Source organism: Pholis gunnellus (assembly GCF_910591455.1).
Source record: "Pholis gunnellus genome assembly, chromosome: 17".
Taxonomy (NCBI): domain Eukaryota; kingdom Metazoa; phylum Chordata; class Actinopteri; order Perciformes; family Pholidae; genus Pholis; species Pholis gunnellus.
This window is the reverse complement of record NC_136544.1, coordinates 19,521,393-19,535,978: the sequence shown is the minus strand read 5'-3', so window position 1 is coordinate 19,535,978 and position 14,586 is coordinate 19,521,393. Positions and strand designations below refer to the sequence as shown.

General features: G+C 40.8%; 1 protein-coding gene across 1 annotated transcript; it reads left to right on the top strand.

Moving 5' to 3' along the window:
• Positions 1-6,565: 6,565 nt before the first annotated feature.
• eif3d (eukaryotic translation initiation factor 3, subunit D) lies at positions 6,566-13,147 on the top strand. The gene is made up of 16 exons (XM_079176939.1): positions 6,566-6,669; positions 7,599-7,724; positions 7,805-7,850; positions 8,135-8,271; positions 8,380-8,465; positions 8,576-8,648; positions 9,656-9,771; positions 9,843-9,975; positions 10,076-10,223; positions 10,415-10,545; positions 10,809-10,894; positions 11,071-11,200; positions 11,541-11,683; positions 12,217-12,409; positions 12,511-12,604; positions 12,989-13,147. Exons 2-16 carry the CDS (start codon positions 7,602-7,604, stop codon positions 13,000-13,002), a joined length of 1,653 nt encoding a protein of 550 aa, XP_079033065.1. The 5' UTR covers positions 6,566-6,669; positions 7,599-7,601; the 3' UTR covers positions 13,003-13,147.
• Positions 13,148-14,586: the final 1,439 nt, after the last annotated feature.

Below are 14,586 nucleotides of genomic sequence, written 5' to 3'. Positions count from 1 at the left end.
AGGATCGTATGTTACTTGAAGTGAACTCAGTATTACGACACGGGGCAGCCAACACTGAGCTGTTTGTAAAAAAACAAAACCACATAATGAAGACTTGAGGAAAACTTGCTTTTTTTTCATCAATGGACTCAAAGTTTCTTTAACATTTGAAGGAGTTGTTAAACTTTTACCAACATACATCATGTATTCCTGTTTATATCGTGTACATATGCATGAATATGAATGTACAAAGTTGTGCCTTTATTTACTTTTATCACATGTATCTTGTTGATTGTGGTACTTTAGCCTTTTTATTCCTTAATGTATCAATCATTCGCTCAAATTTGACTGTATAAACTTAAACCAACATTCACTGCAACCATCCATAGCTGAACATCGATGGTATTACTTTATTTAGGAATGACTCACATGACATGCAATCCCATCTCCTATAAATCATGTTTATGTATGTTTTAAGGGAGGTATGATTGCTGCCAGGATTATGTTTGCAGGTTTTAGGGAGGTGTTTGGGTTGGATGTTGGGCTTACATAGCGTAGATAAGATTAAGTTCATTCACCTGTGTCTTGTGTTTTTAGTTAAAGAACCCAAAACAGTTAATTAACATACAGCTGCTGACGTGAGTGTACAGTGACAGTCACATATATAACATGTCTGATATAGATATATCTATATCAGACATGTTATAGATGTTGATGATGGACATGATGATGTCCAACTGAAGGGGATGCTACACTGTCGGTGCAACAGAAGTAGAAACTGGACAGAGACCTGCAGAAAGGCCCGAGGCGGCTGTCAGAGTGAGACATTAACTCAGAATAATATGTTTGTCTTAGTTAAATATTTTAATTTAGTTATTATGTAGAGCATGTCCGTTGCCTCCACACGGCTCTCAACATGGCGACGACTGAGTTGGCAGCTAATGCGACAACAGTGCTGCCAGAGTTAACAGTGTTTAGCTGAGGGGGCGCTACGTTTCTGTGACAAAGCTTTTAAACTCCAAATTCATTTGGATTTAGGATTTCTTTTTATATATTTCGTGTCAAATGAGTGTTTTTTTTTTGTCCCGTGAATTAAAGTACAGATCTGAACCGTTCGAGAATTTCATTCAAAATTCAAAGTAGCTTGTAATTCTCTTAAATCCTGCGTGAGACTAAATGTTTTCTCATTATGTTGTGTGTTGAATTAGTATACAAAGATCATTTCTTATGGAACGGGTGGCATGCCTTCACGTGTTACAGTTCTCATGTGAATATATTCAATCACTGTTTAAATCAGCTTTCATGTTCTGTAGGTGGCTTACATCCAGGTCCCAGCTGGGTTTTCTCGGAAATTACTGCAGTTGTTACTGAAATTGTGCCGAAGGATTTACTTTGTCTCTCACGTTATCGTTGGAAAATGTACCTGAAGGCATAAAGCTGTGAGCGATACGTTTGTAGTCATAACCGTGACTTCTTGATGCCGTCAGACAACAAACTATGGAGATGGAGACAATATTGCTTTTATTTTATTTCTGTTATGTAAAAAAACAACACATGACTTTCTGTACCAGTGTAACAAAGATTAAAACGGGTACTTCTCAAGAGTCTTATGTTCAGACAAGTTCTTTGTTTCATCCTCTACAACTACGGAAATGTTCAAATTAAAAGGTAATAATTTGCCATTTTGTTATCAGAAGAAAACTTTCAGGTTTAACACTTAACGTGGCTGATGAATTATTTCAGGAACGTCGGGTATCATGTAAAACTAACTCACACTGGTTTTGTGTACAAATGTAGTATCTTAGTTTAAACACATTGTTTTTAGACGTATTCAGGGACTGGGTACTTCTTCCAGCTTTTGGCACATTTAACTGTGTATTAATTTCCACTTTCCACCACTGATGAGTACCATGCAGGTAAAAGAAAATAATCTTCCTCTTATATAAACTCTCCATCATTCATGAGGAACTCACCTCAGTTCATTCATGAGTGCAAACGCACCGCACGCTCTGTCTCCGGTTATATTTAGCCGGCTGTAAATACAGTGAAACTGGTTGTTACAGCTCTCGACTGGCCTTCAGCACACACGCCCACCCTCACCCTTCTGCAAAAGATCCACTGAGGAGCATGAAACCATCATTAAAGGCATATTAAAAAGGGATTTGCTTGGCTGTACTTTATTTGCCAGAATCCTCTGGAAGGGAGGTTGACAGTTTGATGAGAGCGCAGATTTGTTCAGGACGAGTGGAGGTGTGTGTGTGTTTGCTTCTGTCTGTGGGTTTGATGTTTACTAGAGTTTACTGCTCACGCGCATGATCCCCGACTCCCCTCGCTGATATCCCACCTGTGCTCACTGTACGCGGAGAGGTGATAGTATGTCCATGTGCTGCTGGTGACTCAGTGTGGTTCTCTGCCTACAGAATCTCACCCACGTACAATATGGACAAGTTAACTCTAACAGCCAATTATTCACTATTTTTGGCTGGAGAAACTATGGAAACCCTGTGCAAAAAAACAACAACATGCATGATCCTGATGAATATTGATGCTCCCCTTCGGGGTCGGACTAAATATCTCAGCTTATTCTGTTGCACATTCAGCACATGCAAATACAGAATAATGCTTGATTATTACCCCGGTAATCAGGATGCATGAGGCGTTTCACCCCACTGGTGACCCTAACGGAGTGGGAGTCTTTATTACTTTAAACCCTCACTTAAGTTGAAGTGTTGGTGTTAATTAAAGTGCAGGAACAGAACATGAACTCTCATCATCATGTTGAGTTTTATATCTCTTCAAGGTGGATTTCTCTGCAGGTTGTTTTTGAACATTATATAAACCTGATTGTGTTTTGTTTTTTATATAATTGTGCTGCTGCAGTTTAAACGTGTTGTGCCATTAAGACACATCTTCCATTGAGTAAAAAATAAAAATATGTGTTTTCATGAAACTATTGACCTTTGTCGTAATTAGCAGTATTGTAGGTAAACAATCCATGAATTTAAATGTTTTCCTTGGAAAGGATTTTTTCTTGCAACACATTTAACTTATTTATTATTATTCACAGATTATAGAAAGAAGGGAGAAGATCATTTAGAGAAGAGGTTATGAACTCTGTATGTCTCAGTGACGACAGACAGAACTAGAAAAGTGCATCACTGCAGTATTTAATGAATGAACCAAACCCCCGTCCAGACACCAATGGGCTGTCGGGCGTCATAACAACTCAAAAACAAGCAGCGATGTGTGCAGGCAGTGGGCTCAAAGTCATAAAATCCAGACAAAAACAGAGTTAAACACACCAATTGTGTGTGCAAGTATAGTTCTGTTAGCCGTTAGTAAAATGTCCGTCCAAATCAATAAAAGTGAACAAATGGTTTCCATACTGTGTCTCTGGCTGCAGAGCAGCGACTGGGGGTCGGAGTATTGAGTGAGGAGTCAGCAGGCAGTCAGTGACGCTATCAAACAGCAATAAAAGGTGTTTGGAGAAAGTATGAGTCACTGCAGCAACGAGCGGTCCTTGAGCATAATGAGACTCCTAAAATAAGATGAGTTTGCTGCAGCAGAATGAGAGATTAGCCGTGGACAGACACAGAGAGGCACAATTTTACAACAAAGGTTTCACATGTAAAATCATAAACTACAAAGTGACGGATGATGGTCATGGATGGAAAGTAAAGGGATCACTAAAGTAATTAAAAATAATCCTGAGGGGACCATTAATGTTTGTAGTAAATATTGTAAGTTATTTCACTCAGACACAAATGTCAACGCGCTATAGGAGAAGTCATTAGGATCACCAAATTCATGAGGGCTTATCCTCTGGGGATCATGAATGTTTTGTAGAAAATGTCGTGAATTCATCAAATATTAAAACAACGACTGGAGCAAAGTGATGGCTAGAAAATACCAAGTCTCACAGTCAAAATACAATTTGAAGTATTAAGTACCAGTAGATCATAAATGTACTACAGTCATCTTGTTACGGTCCACCTGTTGGCATTTAAATCGATGTGAGGATGTAAAAATACAGAAATAATCAGCGGACGAGATACAAAATGACTTCTGTTCACGCTGCGTTCACCATCTGCCGTCAAAGATCCCTGCAGGACGACATGTGGGTGTGTTTGATATGAGTCACAGCGCAGCTTTCAGGTGATGATGCAACGTCGAAAACATTTCAAGTGACAGGAATCACACAGAGATTGTAGCCGTTGACATGCACTCGAGTTACGATCAGTGGTTTGTTAAGTCTCAGGATAATTGTTGAATGCAGATGTTGAAAAGACCAGATGTGCAAAGATGGCAGCATCATTCACCACCTGACAACCAACTGCATGTAGCTGTCATCCATCACACAGACGGACGACCACTTACTAAATTAATCAGATGTCCTGACCTTTGCGGTGCGTAAACAACATCTTCGTTGGATCCAGAGGTTGGTTTATAAAAAACACTTGAGGTCTAATGAATGACAGCAGAGAAGATGCTCAGTGAACCTCCTGGTACAGAACGGGATCCGTCACACAGAAGTGTTTCTAGAGACACCGATCTGTGAGTGAGTGAGGTGTTGTTATGCAGGATGTTTACCAATAAAACATATTATTCAAAAGGAAAAATGCTCTGGTGGATCACGAACAAAGCTTGAATGGTGGTTTCTTTCAATTTCATGTGTAAAACTAAATGGAAGGAAATTGCTTTATTCTAAATTTGTCCACAATTTGTACAGGCTTTTGTTTTTGTGAAAAAATAATGCTATGCATCTTGCATGATTACATTGGGTCAAATATAATTTCACAAATACCTTTGCCTTTGTTATATATGAATAGTATACTATGATATAATATGATATTAGAGCCACTGATTGTGAGGCTGTTTCTCCATATATGTGAAATAAACAAATCTGGGAATGTATGTGTACGTATATGTGTTAACGGTAATTCATTTTTTTATTTGAATTTTCATTTGAATTATCTGTATAATTGTATTACATAAATATATTTTATTATTTTATTATTTTATTATTTTATTATTTTATTATTTTATTATTTTATTATTTTATTATTTTATTATTATTTGGTTTTCTTAATTTGAAAACATTCACCGGAAGTGATAGTATTGCATTGAGACTTTAACATGAGTGTATTTAGAACGATGAGCGTTCAACGCCCTCTGGTGGTTACAGTGAAGAACTGCGTAATCAGATTTAAAACTGTAGTTTTACTGATGTTGTTCTTGAGTGTTTGCTGCCCTCCAGTGGTCACAGGGAGGAGTTACACGCAAGTATAGCTATCAAGCTAGACATGATACTATCGTACTACTTCCGTTCAATTCTTTGAAAATAAAATTGTGATCTAATCCGAAACGCGCTAACTTGAATTAGCATCATGACAGTTCGTTTTTTATAGTTCTCTTTCTTTTCTCTTATTGTCACGATTAGAAAAACTGCACTCATTACCAATATTATTAGTAACTATAGCAATAATTTACTACGTTTGTGAGTGTAGAATATTTTGGTGAAGGTCAGGAGTATTTTATTTTAGGTAATACGTTTAAGTTTAACCTCCTGCAACGACTCTAGTTAAAGTTAGCCATCAATAATTACATAGTTTATGATAATAAAGCAGAATTCATCAACCATAACAGTTGTCATGAGTGAATTTAAGATTATGAATGTTAACTGCTCTCTAGTGGCCACATTGGGGAACGGCAATGTATTGTATATTGCGCGCCACTAGAATCAAGCTAGACACAATAGTATAGTAGTACTTCTGGTTAAAACCGTGAAAAGTTACACACGATGACCACTAAAGGCCAGTATAGTACTTGGGATTATATCTGACAGTAACTTTGTGTTCACAACCCGCTAGTGGCAACACTGGGGAACTGAAATGTATTATACACATCAAGCTAGACATGATAACATAAAACATACTTCCGGTATGCCCTTTCAAAATAAATGATTTTGTGACGCCATTATAATGTTAGAAATAAGGAAGATTCTTGAAACATACATTTTTTTTGTTTACGTTTATAATACATACAATATAATATAATACAAAAACCGCACCTAATTGTCCTTAAAATAGAAACAAATACAATTATTTACAACAAAAGGAAAACACGTTGTACGTTGTATTTTTTCGATCAACCGTTTGCTCTATTTAAAAAAAATAACTATTTTGAAATCCATACAAATCTATATTTCTGCCCTCTAGCGGTCGCAGTGAGTAATTACAAGTGCGCTCCGCTAGAATCAAGCTAGACACAATAGCACAGTAGTACTTCCGGTTAAAACCGTGAAAATAAAAGGTATTTTATACAGACATATAGTTACGCACTACGACCACCAGAGGTCAGTATAGTACTCGGGATTATATGACATAGTCAAATCAAGGTAGACCAGACATTAAAATATTGCAACGAGGGCTGGTGTCATATTATCTGCTAAAATACATGTCGCCTATGTATATATAATATATTTATGATGCTAATTATATATATACATATACACCGTAGCTCTCGAACGCCTCATAGACTTTCTGCATTATGACAGCTACACTCGTAATACGGCAGTTTCCGCTTTACGGTAACTCGTCACTTCCTTTCTCACCGGCGCTCCGTCGGGGTTTTGCACAGTTTGAGGACCGCTTGGAGTAAAAGTACAGATAGGGTGTCACATCCATCACGGTAAGATTACAGAAACACATGTACAGACGTCTGAGAAGCCGCCGTTTTCAGTCGTGTTTAAAGTTAAATCATAGAGAGTCATGTGTACGTGTTTGCGGCCTGACACCCGAGTTAGCTTAGCCTGGATAGCGCGGCCACCTGGCAAGATGGTTAGCGTTAGCCACTGTTAGCTAAAAGGGTCACACCCGATAAAACATTCAACATCCGGGAGAAAGTTTGATTATCTTTAGTTGCCATCGTTTGGATAGTTAGTTTCAGTAGATCAGTTATGTGTGCTCCTCGATATTTGTCAGATATGATCTCATTTTGTGTAACGTTAGCATGTGACGCCGGTACAAATGAAGGTAACACTAAGATCATGTTAGCTTTGTTAGCTAGTGGTACCAGATGTTAGCTAAACTATGCTGTGAGATAGAAATGTCTTCGTATCAGCCGACCAACGCCTAAGCTTTACTCCATGAATCAAAATAAGTTATTCAATATATTCTCCAGAATGTCATCTTAATTAAACATGTTGATCAGCTAACGGTGCTCCAGTGTGACCATGAAGGAGTGGCGTCACTTCTGCTAGTATCCGTTTTAATAAATGTAACTACTAACTTTGACGTTTTCTGCAGTTAATCACTGCGAATAATAGAAAGAAAAGATGTGAGTCAGTGCATAAAAGGTTCTTAAAATCACTGATTGGCCAAACAATAGAAAATAAATCTAGAACAATGTTGTTGCAGTGATACTTGGTTGTTGGATGTTCGGGGTTGATGGTGAGGAGCCCGCTGTGTAAGCCGATCAGTGCATATTTATTTTAGTGCATTGCTGGATAAATCCGTGCTGCTCATTGCCTGAGACCCTGTACTTGTTTAGACCTTTACGCTCTGTTTAAATATCTGGACACAATGTCAGACATTTTGTATTTTTCTCTCTGGCTTCAGGTCATGGCAAAGTTCAACGCCCCTGTGATCCAGGACAACCCGTCCGGATGGGGTCCCTGTGCGGTCCCAGAGAAGTTTAAAGACATGCCCTACCAGCCGTTCAGCAAAGGAGACCGTCTGGGAAAGGTTTGTTCTTCTCACATGGAACATTATTAAAGGTCTCTAATGAAAGAAGTTTTCCTCACGTTGTTTGTTCTCTCTGTCAGGTCGCCGACTGGACCGGAGCCACTTATCAAGACAAGAGATACACAAGTAAGACATCTGTTCAAATGTTCCTCAGATGTAGATTTCATTTGAGTGTCCCTCCTTCTAAAAATAGAGTTTAGTGGTTTCACTTCATACGTTTGTGTGTCAGAATGGTTGTAAATACAGATTGAAGACTGGGAATGCACATCTTCAATGTTTCTTCAAGTTACTTAATCACTACAAAGACATTGTCCACTTGTGGGAAACAGTCATTTCCAGCATCCAAACATTTTGAAACAGATTATTACATGGTTTTAAGTTGATTTTCTTGTGTATTTTTTTGTCTTCAGATAAATATTCCTCTCAGTTCGGAGGCGGGAGTCAGTACGCCTACTTCCACGAGGAGGATGAGACGAGCTTCCAGCTGGTGGACACGGCCAAGACGCAGAAGACGGCCTACCAGAGGAACCGCATGAGGTTTGCTCAGGTACGAACCCCAGAAGGCCACACACACACACACACACACACAATAAACAACAATACATGTCGCTCTGCTGATATAAGAATCTAATAACACGTTTGTTTGGTTCTACAGAGGAATCTGCGCAGAGACAAAGACAGAAGGAACCTGACTCAGTTCAACATGCAGACGCTCCCGAAGAGCGCCAAGCAGAAGGAGAGGTGAGAACCATCAGATACTGTCTGTGAGGGCACATCTACCTCTACCTCTCTCTCTCTCACAGCTGATCATGTTGTTAATACTTCACATTATTCTCATTTGTGTCTCTCAGGGATCGCATGCGTCTGCAGAAGAAGTTCCAGAAGCAGTTTGGTGTTCGTCAGAAGTGGGACCAGAAATCTCAGGTATCCGTCGGTTATTGGCTTTATTACTGGATCAGAGCTGCAACATGTAGCTGTAGTTATCAATCCACTGTTTTCTGTCAGAAGGTTAATCGTATATTTTCATAGTCGGTTAATTAATTTCTTTGTTTTTTTTTGTCATTATTCAAGCAGAGATAGATTTACTGCTTCTTCTTTTGTAGATGTACGATGGAAACATGATGACTTGAGTTTTATGATGTTGGCTGGACAAGCTTTGAAATTATAACCGATCATTTTTCACTGTTAATTGAGAAAATAACTGACAGATTTAATCAATAATAAAAGTAATTGTTAGGTACAGCTCTGTACCGGATACTCAGAACAAACATGAATCTTTAAGTGAATGAATGTCAAAATTGGGGGGGGGGGGGGTGCTGCTGCTGCTGCTGCTGCTCCTCCTTCTTCGTCGGCGGGGAGGGTGGCTGCTGCTGCTGCTGTCACATACGCTGGTGGAGGTGTGCGCGGCGCGTGCGGATCGGGGAGGAGCTCCGCCTTGCGCGATTCAACGGATATTTGTAAATTGTCCGACTTTTACATTTTTACTTAAAGCGGGGCTTTCAAACAGTCCGTCTCGGCGTTAAATGGGTCGACGAGGAACGTAATCTGTGGCCGCACGTGCGCGTTTGACGAAAATACCGTATTTAACTCAAGCGAAGCGAACACGAACATTAAAAAAACACAAATACAAACTTCGATATGAACGTAAGAGCCGCATGAAACCGGGCAAAGAGCCGCATGCGGCTCGCGAGCCGCGGGTTGGCCACCCCTGTTGTAGAGCGTTGATTCTTCTGTTGAGGGTTTTATTTGGTGTTAACATTTGTTCTTCCTGTGCAACCATCTCTCTCTCTATACAACCCTTCTCTCTCTCTCGCTCTCTCTCTCTCTCTCCTTTATACAACCTCTCTGTATATTCTCTTCCTCTCTCTCTCTCTCTCTCTCTACCGCCCTCTCTCCCCCTCTCCACTGCCCTCCCTCTCTCCATGTCCCAGCTGAAACCCAGAGACTCCTCGGTGGAGGTTAGGAGCGACTGGGAGGTGAAGGAGGAGATGGACTTCCCCCGACTGATGAAGATGAGATACATGGAGGTGGCCGACCCTGATGACATGTAAGTGAACCTCTCTCACCCGTCGGTCATTAATGTGAATCCAGAAGGTGACGAGCTCTTGTTTCCTGCAGTGAGTGCTGCGGTGCTTTGGAGCACTACGACAAGGCTTTTGACCGGATCACCACCCGCAATGAAAAGCAGCTGAAGAGCATCAAGAGGATCTTCCACACCGTCACCACCACCGACGACCCCGTCATCCGCAAGGTAAGCACATTTACACACAAGGGAGCTGCTTCAGTAAACCTCAATCTCAACTTTGTCAACTTCTTTGACAACAACATGTATTTGTGTTGTTCTCTTTCAGCTGGCTAAGACTCAAGGCAATGTGTTCGCCACGGACGCCATCTTGGCCACCTTGATGTGCTGCACGCGCTCAGTCAACTCCTGGGACATCATCGTGCAGAGAGTCGGCAACAAGCTGTTCTTTGATAAGAGAGACAACTCTGACTTTGGTGAGGCGCTGACGGTGTTTCCTGTATGTGTTGAGACAGTCCTCCTTAAAAATACACCAAATAAACTGTTTTTTGTATTAGTACGTTTACTTTAGCAAAGGATCTGAGTATTTACTTCCACCACTGCATTTTACCAGCCAGTGATGCTTTACTGCTGTAACATCTGTAACATCTGTAACTGCTCCTCTCAGATCTGCTCACCGTGAGTGAGACCGCCAACGAGCCGCCGCAGGATGAGGGCAACTCCTTCAACTCTCCTCGTAACTTGGCGATGGAGGCCACATACATCAACCACAACTTCAGCCAGCAGTGTTTACGCGTGGTGAGAACGCACACAAGTTGAACCCCCAACCTGTTTCCAGTCTTTGTGCTAAGCTAAGCTAACCAGCTGCTAGCTGCAGCAGATGGACAATTTTCTCATCGAACTCCTTTTAAAACGCATATGAACGTATTTCCCAAAATGTCAAACCTTTGCTTCAGCAGCTGCCTCCGGTAATTTGTCTGTAGTTTCACTTTACAAATTGATCATCTTCCTTTTGACTATTTTCTGAACATGTGTCGTGGTTTTCTTCTTCTTTTATTCAGGGTGGAGAGCGGTACAAGTTTCCTACCTCCAACCCATTTGTGGAGGAGGATACGGACAAGAGCGAGGTGGCATCTGTGGCCTACAGGTAGGCTGGTTAGGATTACTTAACATCTGTAAGCCTGTACATGGTGTAAAGTACTGATGAGCTACTTGAATGTGGAGTATTGGATGTTTTCTATCCTATTATCACAAGATAATAAAACTGCTTTTGGCTGTAATGACGGTTTCCTCTCAGGCTGACAGCTTGTTTGTGTTTTTTAGGTACCGCCAGTGGAAGCTCGGGGAAGACATTGATCTGATTGTTCGCTGTGAACACGACGGAGTGATGACCGGTGCCAACGGAGAAGTGTCCTTCATTAACGTCAAGACTCTCAACGAGTGGGACTCCAGGGTAGGAGGCAGCTCATTTATTTAACAATCATTCCTGAACTTAACATGAAATTATTTTTGAGATCACCGTCTGTTTTTAAGGCTAAACTAAAATAAGGTCCTTATTCTTGTCTGTTCTGTTTGAGAGAGAGGGAGTCGTGACAAACGGTGAACGACTCTGTGAGCAAACAGAGTTTAATTATTATGTCAGGATGCAGAAGTCCCAAAAAGATATTTAGGTCAAACAAAAATCATCCGTGTGTGCAATTAAAAATCCGACTGGATTCAGTTTTGTTAAGAATATTAATGTCTTTTTACATTTTCAAAGCTAACCCGTTTTTGTCTCTCTGTCGTATCTTCAGCATTGTAACGGGGTGGACTGGCGTCAGAAGCTGGACTCTCAGAGAGGAGCCGTCCTGGCCACCGAGCTGAAGAACAACAGCTACAAACTGGCCCGCTGGACCTGCTGCGCCATGCTGGCCGGATCAGAGTACCTCAAGCTGGGGTGAGGGTTTGCGCGTATCTCATTGCGTTGTTTTTGTTATTTAGCCGATCCTCTCTGAACTAAACGAGGTGGACAAAATAATAGAGTTGCAGCGTGTACTTTTTGAGGATGTTGCCCTCTGGTCTCGTAGCTTATCTAGCTTGAGAAAGACGTCGTCTATGTAGTAGAACGTTTGACATTTAGAACATGCGAGAGGCAGCGCCAGCTAGCCACGCTAAAGGCGGCGGCGGCGGCTGCTGCTCGATTTAGTGTTCAGCTTTACTGTGTTATCTCGATAACTTTGCTGAGTGGACTTGATCCAAGTTTTCACTCTTATCACATCAGCAAACATGCCGCCTGAAACAAACACCTTATATCTGTCCTTTGCCCCCGTAAACATTTGCTCCGCTGGTTTCTGGGTTGGATGGCCAGGACACAAACTAATGTCTTTAATGAACGATTCAGTTAGCTGTGTAGAGACAATAAGCAGACATTCTAACAGTTTGTGTAAGCGTGGACTGACTGTAGTCGTTGCATCTCTGTGTGCTCTTCAGGTACGTGTCTCGGTACCACGCAAAGGACTCCGCTCGTCACGTCGTCCTGGGAACCCAGCAGTTCAAACCCAACGAGTTCGCCAGCCAGATCAACCTGAGCATGGAGAACGCCTGGGGAATCCTCCGCTGCGTCATCGACATCTGCCGCAAGCTGGACGAGGGCAAGTACCTCATCCTCAAGGACCCCAACAAGGTGAGCCGCCGGTCACTCCTCAGGGACGCATTAAAAACTCAGTTTAACACGTAGTCGTGAATTGTTGCGCTGATGGGTCGATATTCTGTTTCTGTCAACAGCAAGTGATTCGGGTGTACAGCCTGCCTGATGGGACCTTCAGCTCTGATGAAGAGGAGGAAGAAGAAGAAGATGAAGAGGATGATGAGGAAGAGGGTGAGATTTAGTCGGTAGCTGCTGTTAATGTATGTACAGACACAGCTTGAGCTTTGGCTGCACGTCGATGGTTTCGCTCTGTAGACATGAAAACCATATTGTTTGTATAGTTTTACCAGCAATGTCATAAAACTAATGTTTCACTTTAGGGCTGCAATTAATACAAAACAATACAGCACATGAAATCCTAAAAGCATGATATTTCAATCATGTTTAAATGGCCTTTTGTCGGAAAAAAAAATTGAATTGTGAATCAGTCCCAATAAATGTTTAATTTTTTGCCCTCTTTCATTAAAAGGTTTTTAAAGTACAATGTGCCTGCTTCCTTATAACATTCTGAAACTTGTTTCCATATTAATCCTGTTTTATTTTCTCTCATTCTAGAGGAAGAGAACTAAAGTGTGGAGTCTCCTCCAGTGACTAAAGCAAGCCTTCATCATACGTGAAGAAACAAGTTCATTTCCTTTTGACGTTCAATAAAGACAACACATTGGCCAAACAAGTTTATTAGTATTCATTTCTTCCAGGTCAGAAGTCTAAAGAAGGGTTATAAAGTGTTATTAACAGATATTAACAGCTTGTGTAGATGTAAGTATTAAAACCGTGTAAACATCTTAAGGTTGGTGAGGCTGCTCTGCTTACTCCCAGATGAACTTCAGAGACGTATCACCGAGTCTCTCATGAAGCAGTTGATCAACTCTTTGACTCTGAGTAGCAGTAAAAGTGTTCTTCCAGTCTCCGATTTTACCTGCAATGAATAAAAAAAAAACAACTAGACCAGATATCTGTTTATATTTTTTTCCTGATTGAATGACTTTTTTGACTGTTTTTCGACTTTAACCCCAGTAGAACAAACTGAAAAAACACAATTGGGTTTCATCATTAAATTCTTTTCTTTACTGCATTTGCACATAATTCACTGAACACACGGAAGTCCAGAAGCATCCAATACATAAACTGACCGATGAAAATAAGGTAAAAACAATACGTCTGTAATAAAATACACTTTCATGTTCTTATATGCATAATATAAAAACAATAAAGGAAAATATTTAAATTGCAGTAATTACTATTTACAAAAGGCATTTTCTTTTAAAAGGAACTTTTACAACTTCAGTACCTAAAATAAATCAAACTATATGCAGGTCAGGTGCAGTAGTACAAAAAGGCTTTGATATCAGGAGAGTAAGGTGACAGTTTTACAGCAGGACAGAAAGGCGGGATAAGGCCTGATGAACATTAGGTAGCCTGGAGGAGTTCACCAATGAGGAGCGAGTGCTTTTCCTCCGTTTCGTCTCTGGCCGGTCCAGGTTGCCTTCCAACCCAGCTGATATCACGCAGAAGTTCCAAATCATCAAGGTTGATAGGGTGAGGTCATCGCTAACGGAAATAACGAGCCTGTTGACGAGGGCAAACATATCAATAGTACAAACTACTAAACTTTTTCCCCCTATCATGTCCTACAGCCCGTCAACGGCCTCCCTACTGCACAGACCTGCTTCTTCCTGTTTCGCCTGCCCCCTTACACGAGCCAGGTCATCCTCGCTGAGCGTCTGCGTTACTCCATCCACAACTGCCCCTCCATCGACAACTACATGCTGACCCACAACACCGACACAACAGACAGCTCCGACACAGAGGAGTGAAGCGGCCAGCTGTGGTCAACCTGGTGATGAATGTATCTTCTCCCATGCCATGCACATTATGCACTGAACACAGACTTCTATTTGCCAAACCTGTAAGGCAGTGTACTGTACTGTTTATATGTTGGTTGAAATTAAAGATATGTGTAGTTTTGGTTTTCCAAATGTGCAAGGTGTTGTAATTAATGCAGTGCTTACTCTGAATCAACACTACAGGGATACGGAATAAGAGTTTTTCAAATAAAAGTAAAGTAACTAAAAAAGTAACTTTAAAAGTAAAGTAACTAAAAAAGTAACTTTAAAGGTAAAGTAACTAAAAAAGTAACTTTAAAAGTAAAG

Excerpts from the sequence above, each read along its gene's own strand:
- eif3d (XM_079176939.1), top strand. The coding sequence starts at position 7,602 with ATGGCAAAGTTCAACGCCCCTGTGATCCAGGACAACCCGTCCGGATGG. Across the intron at positions 8,272-8,379 it reads ACCGCATGAGGTTTGCTCAG|AGGAATCTGCGCAGAGACAA; the intron begins GTACGAACCCCA and ends TTGGTTCTACAG. Across the intron at positions 8,649-9,655 it reads AGTGGGACCAGAAATCTCAG|CTGAAACCCAGAGACTCCTC; the intron begins GTATCCGTCGGT and ends TCCATGTCCCAG.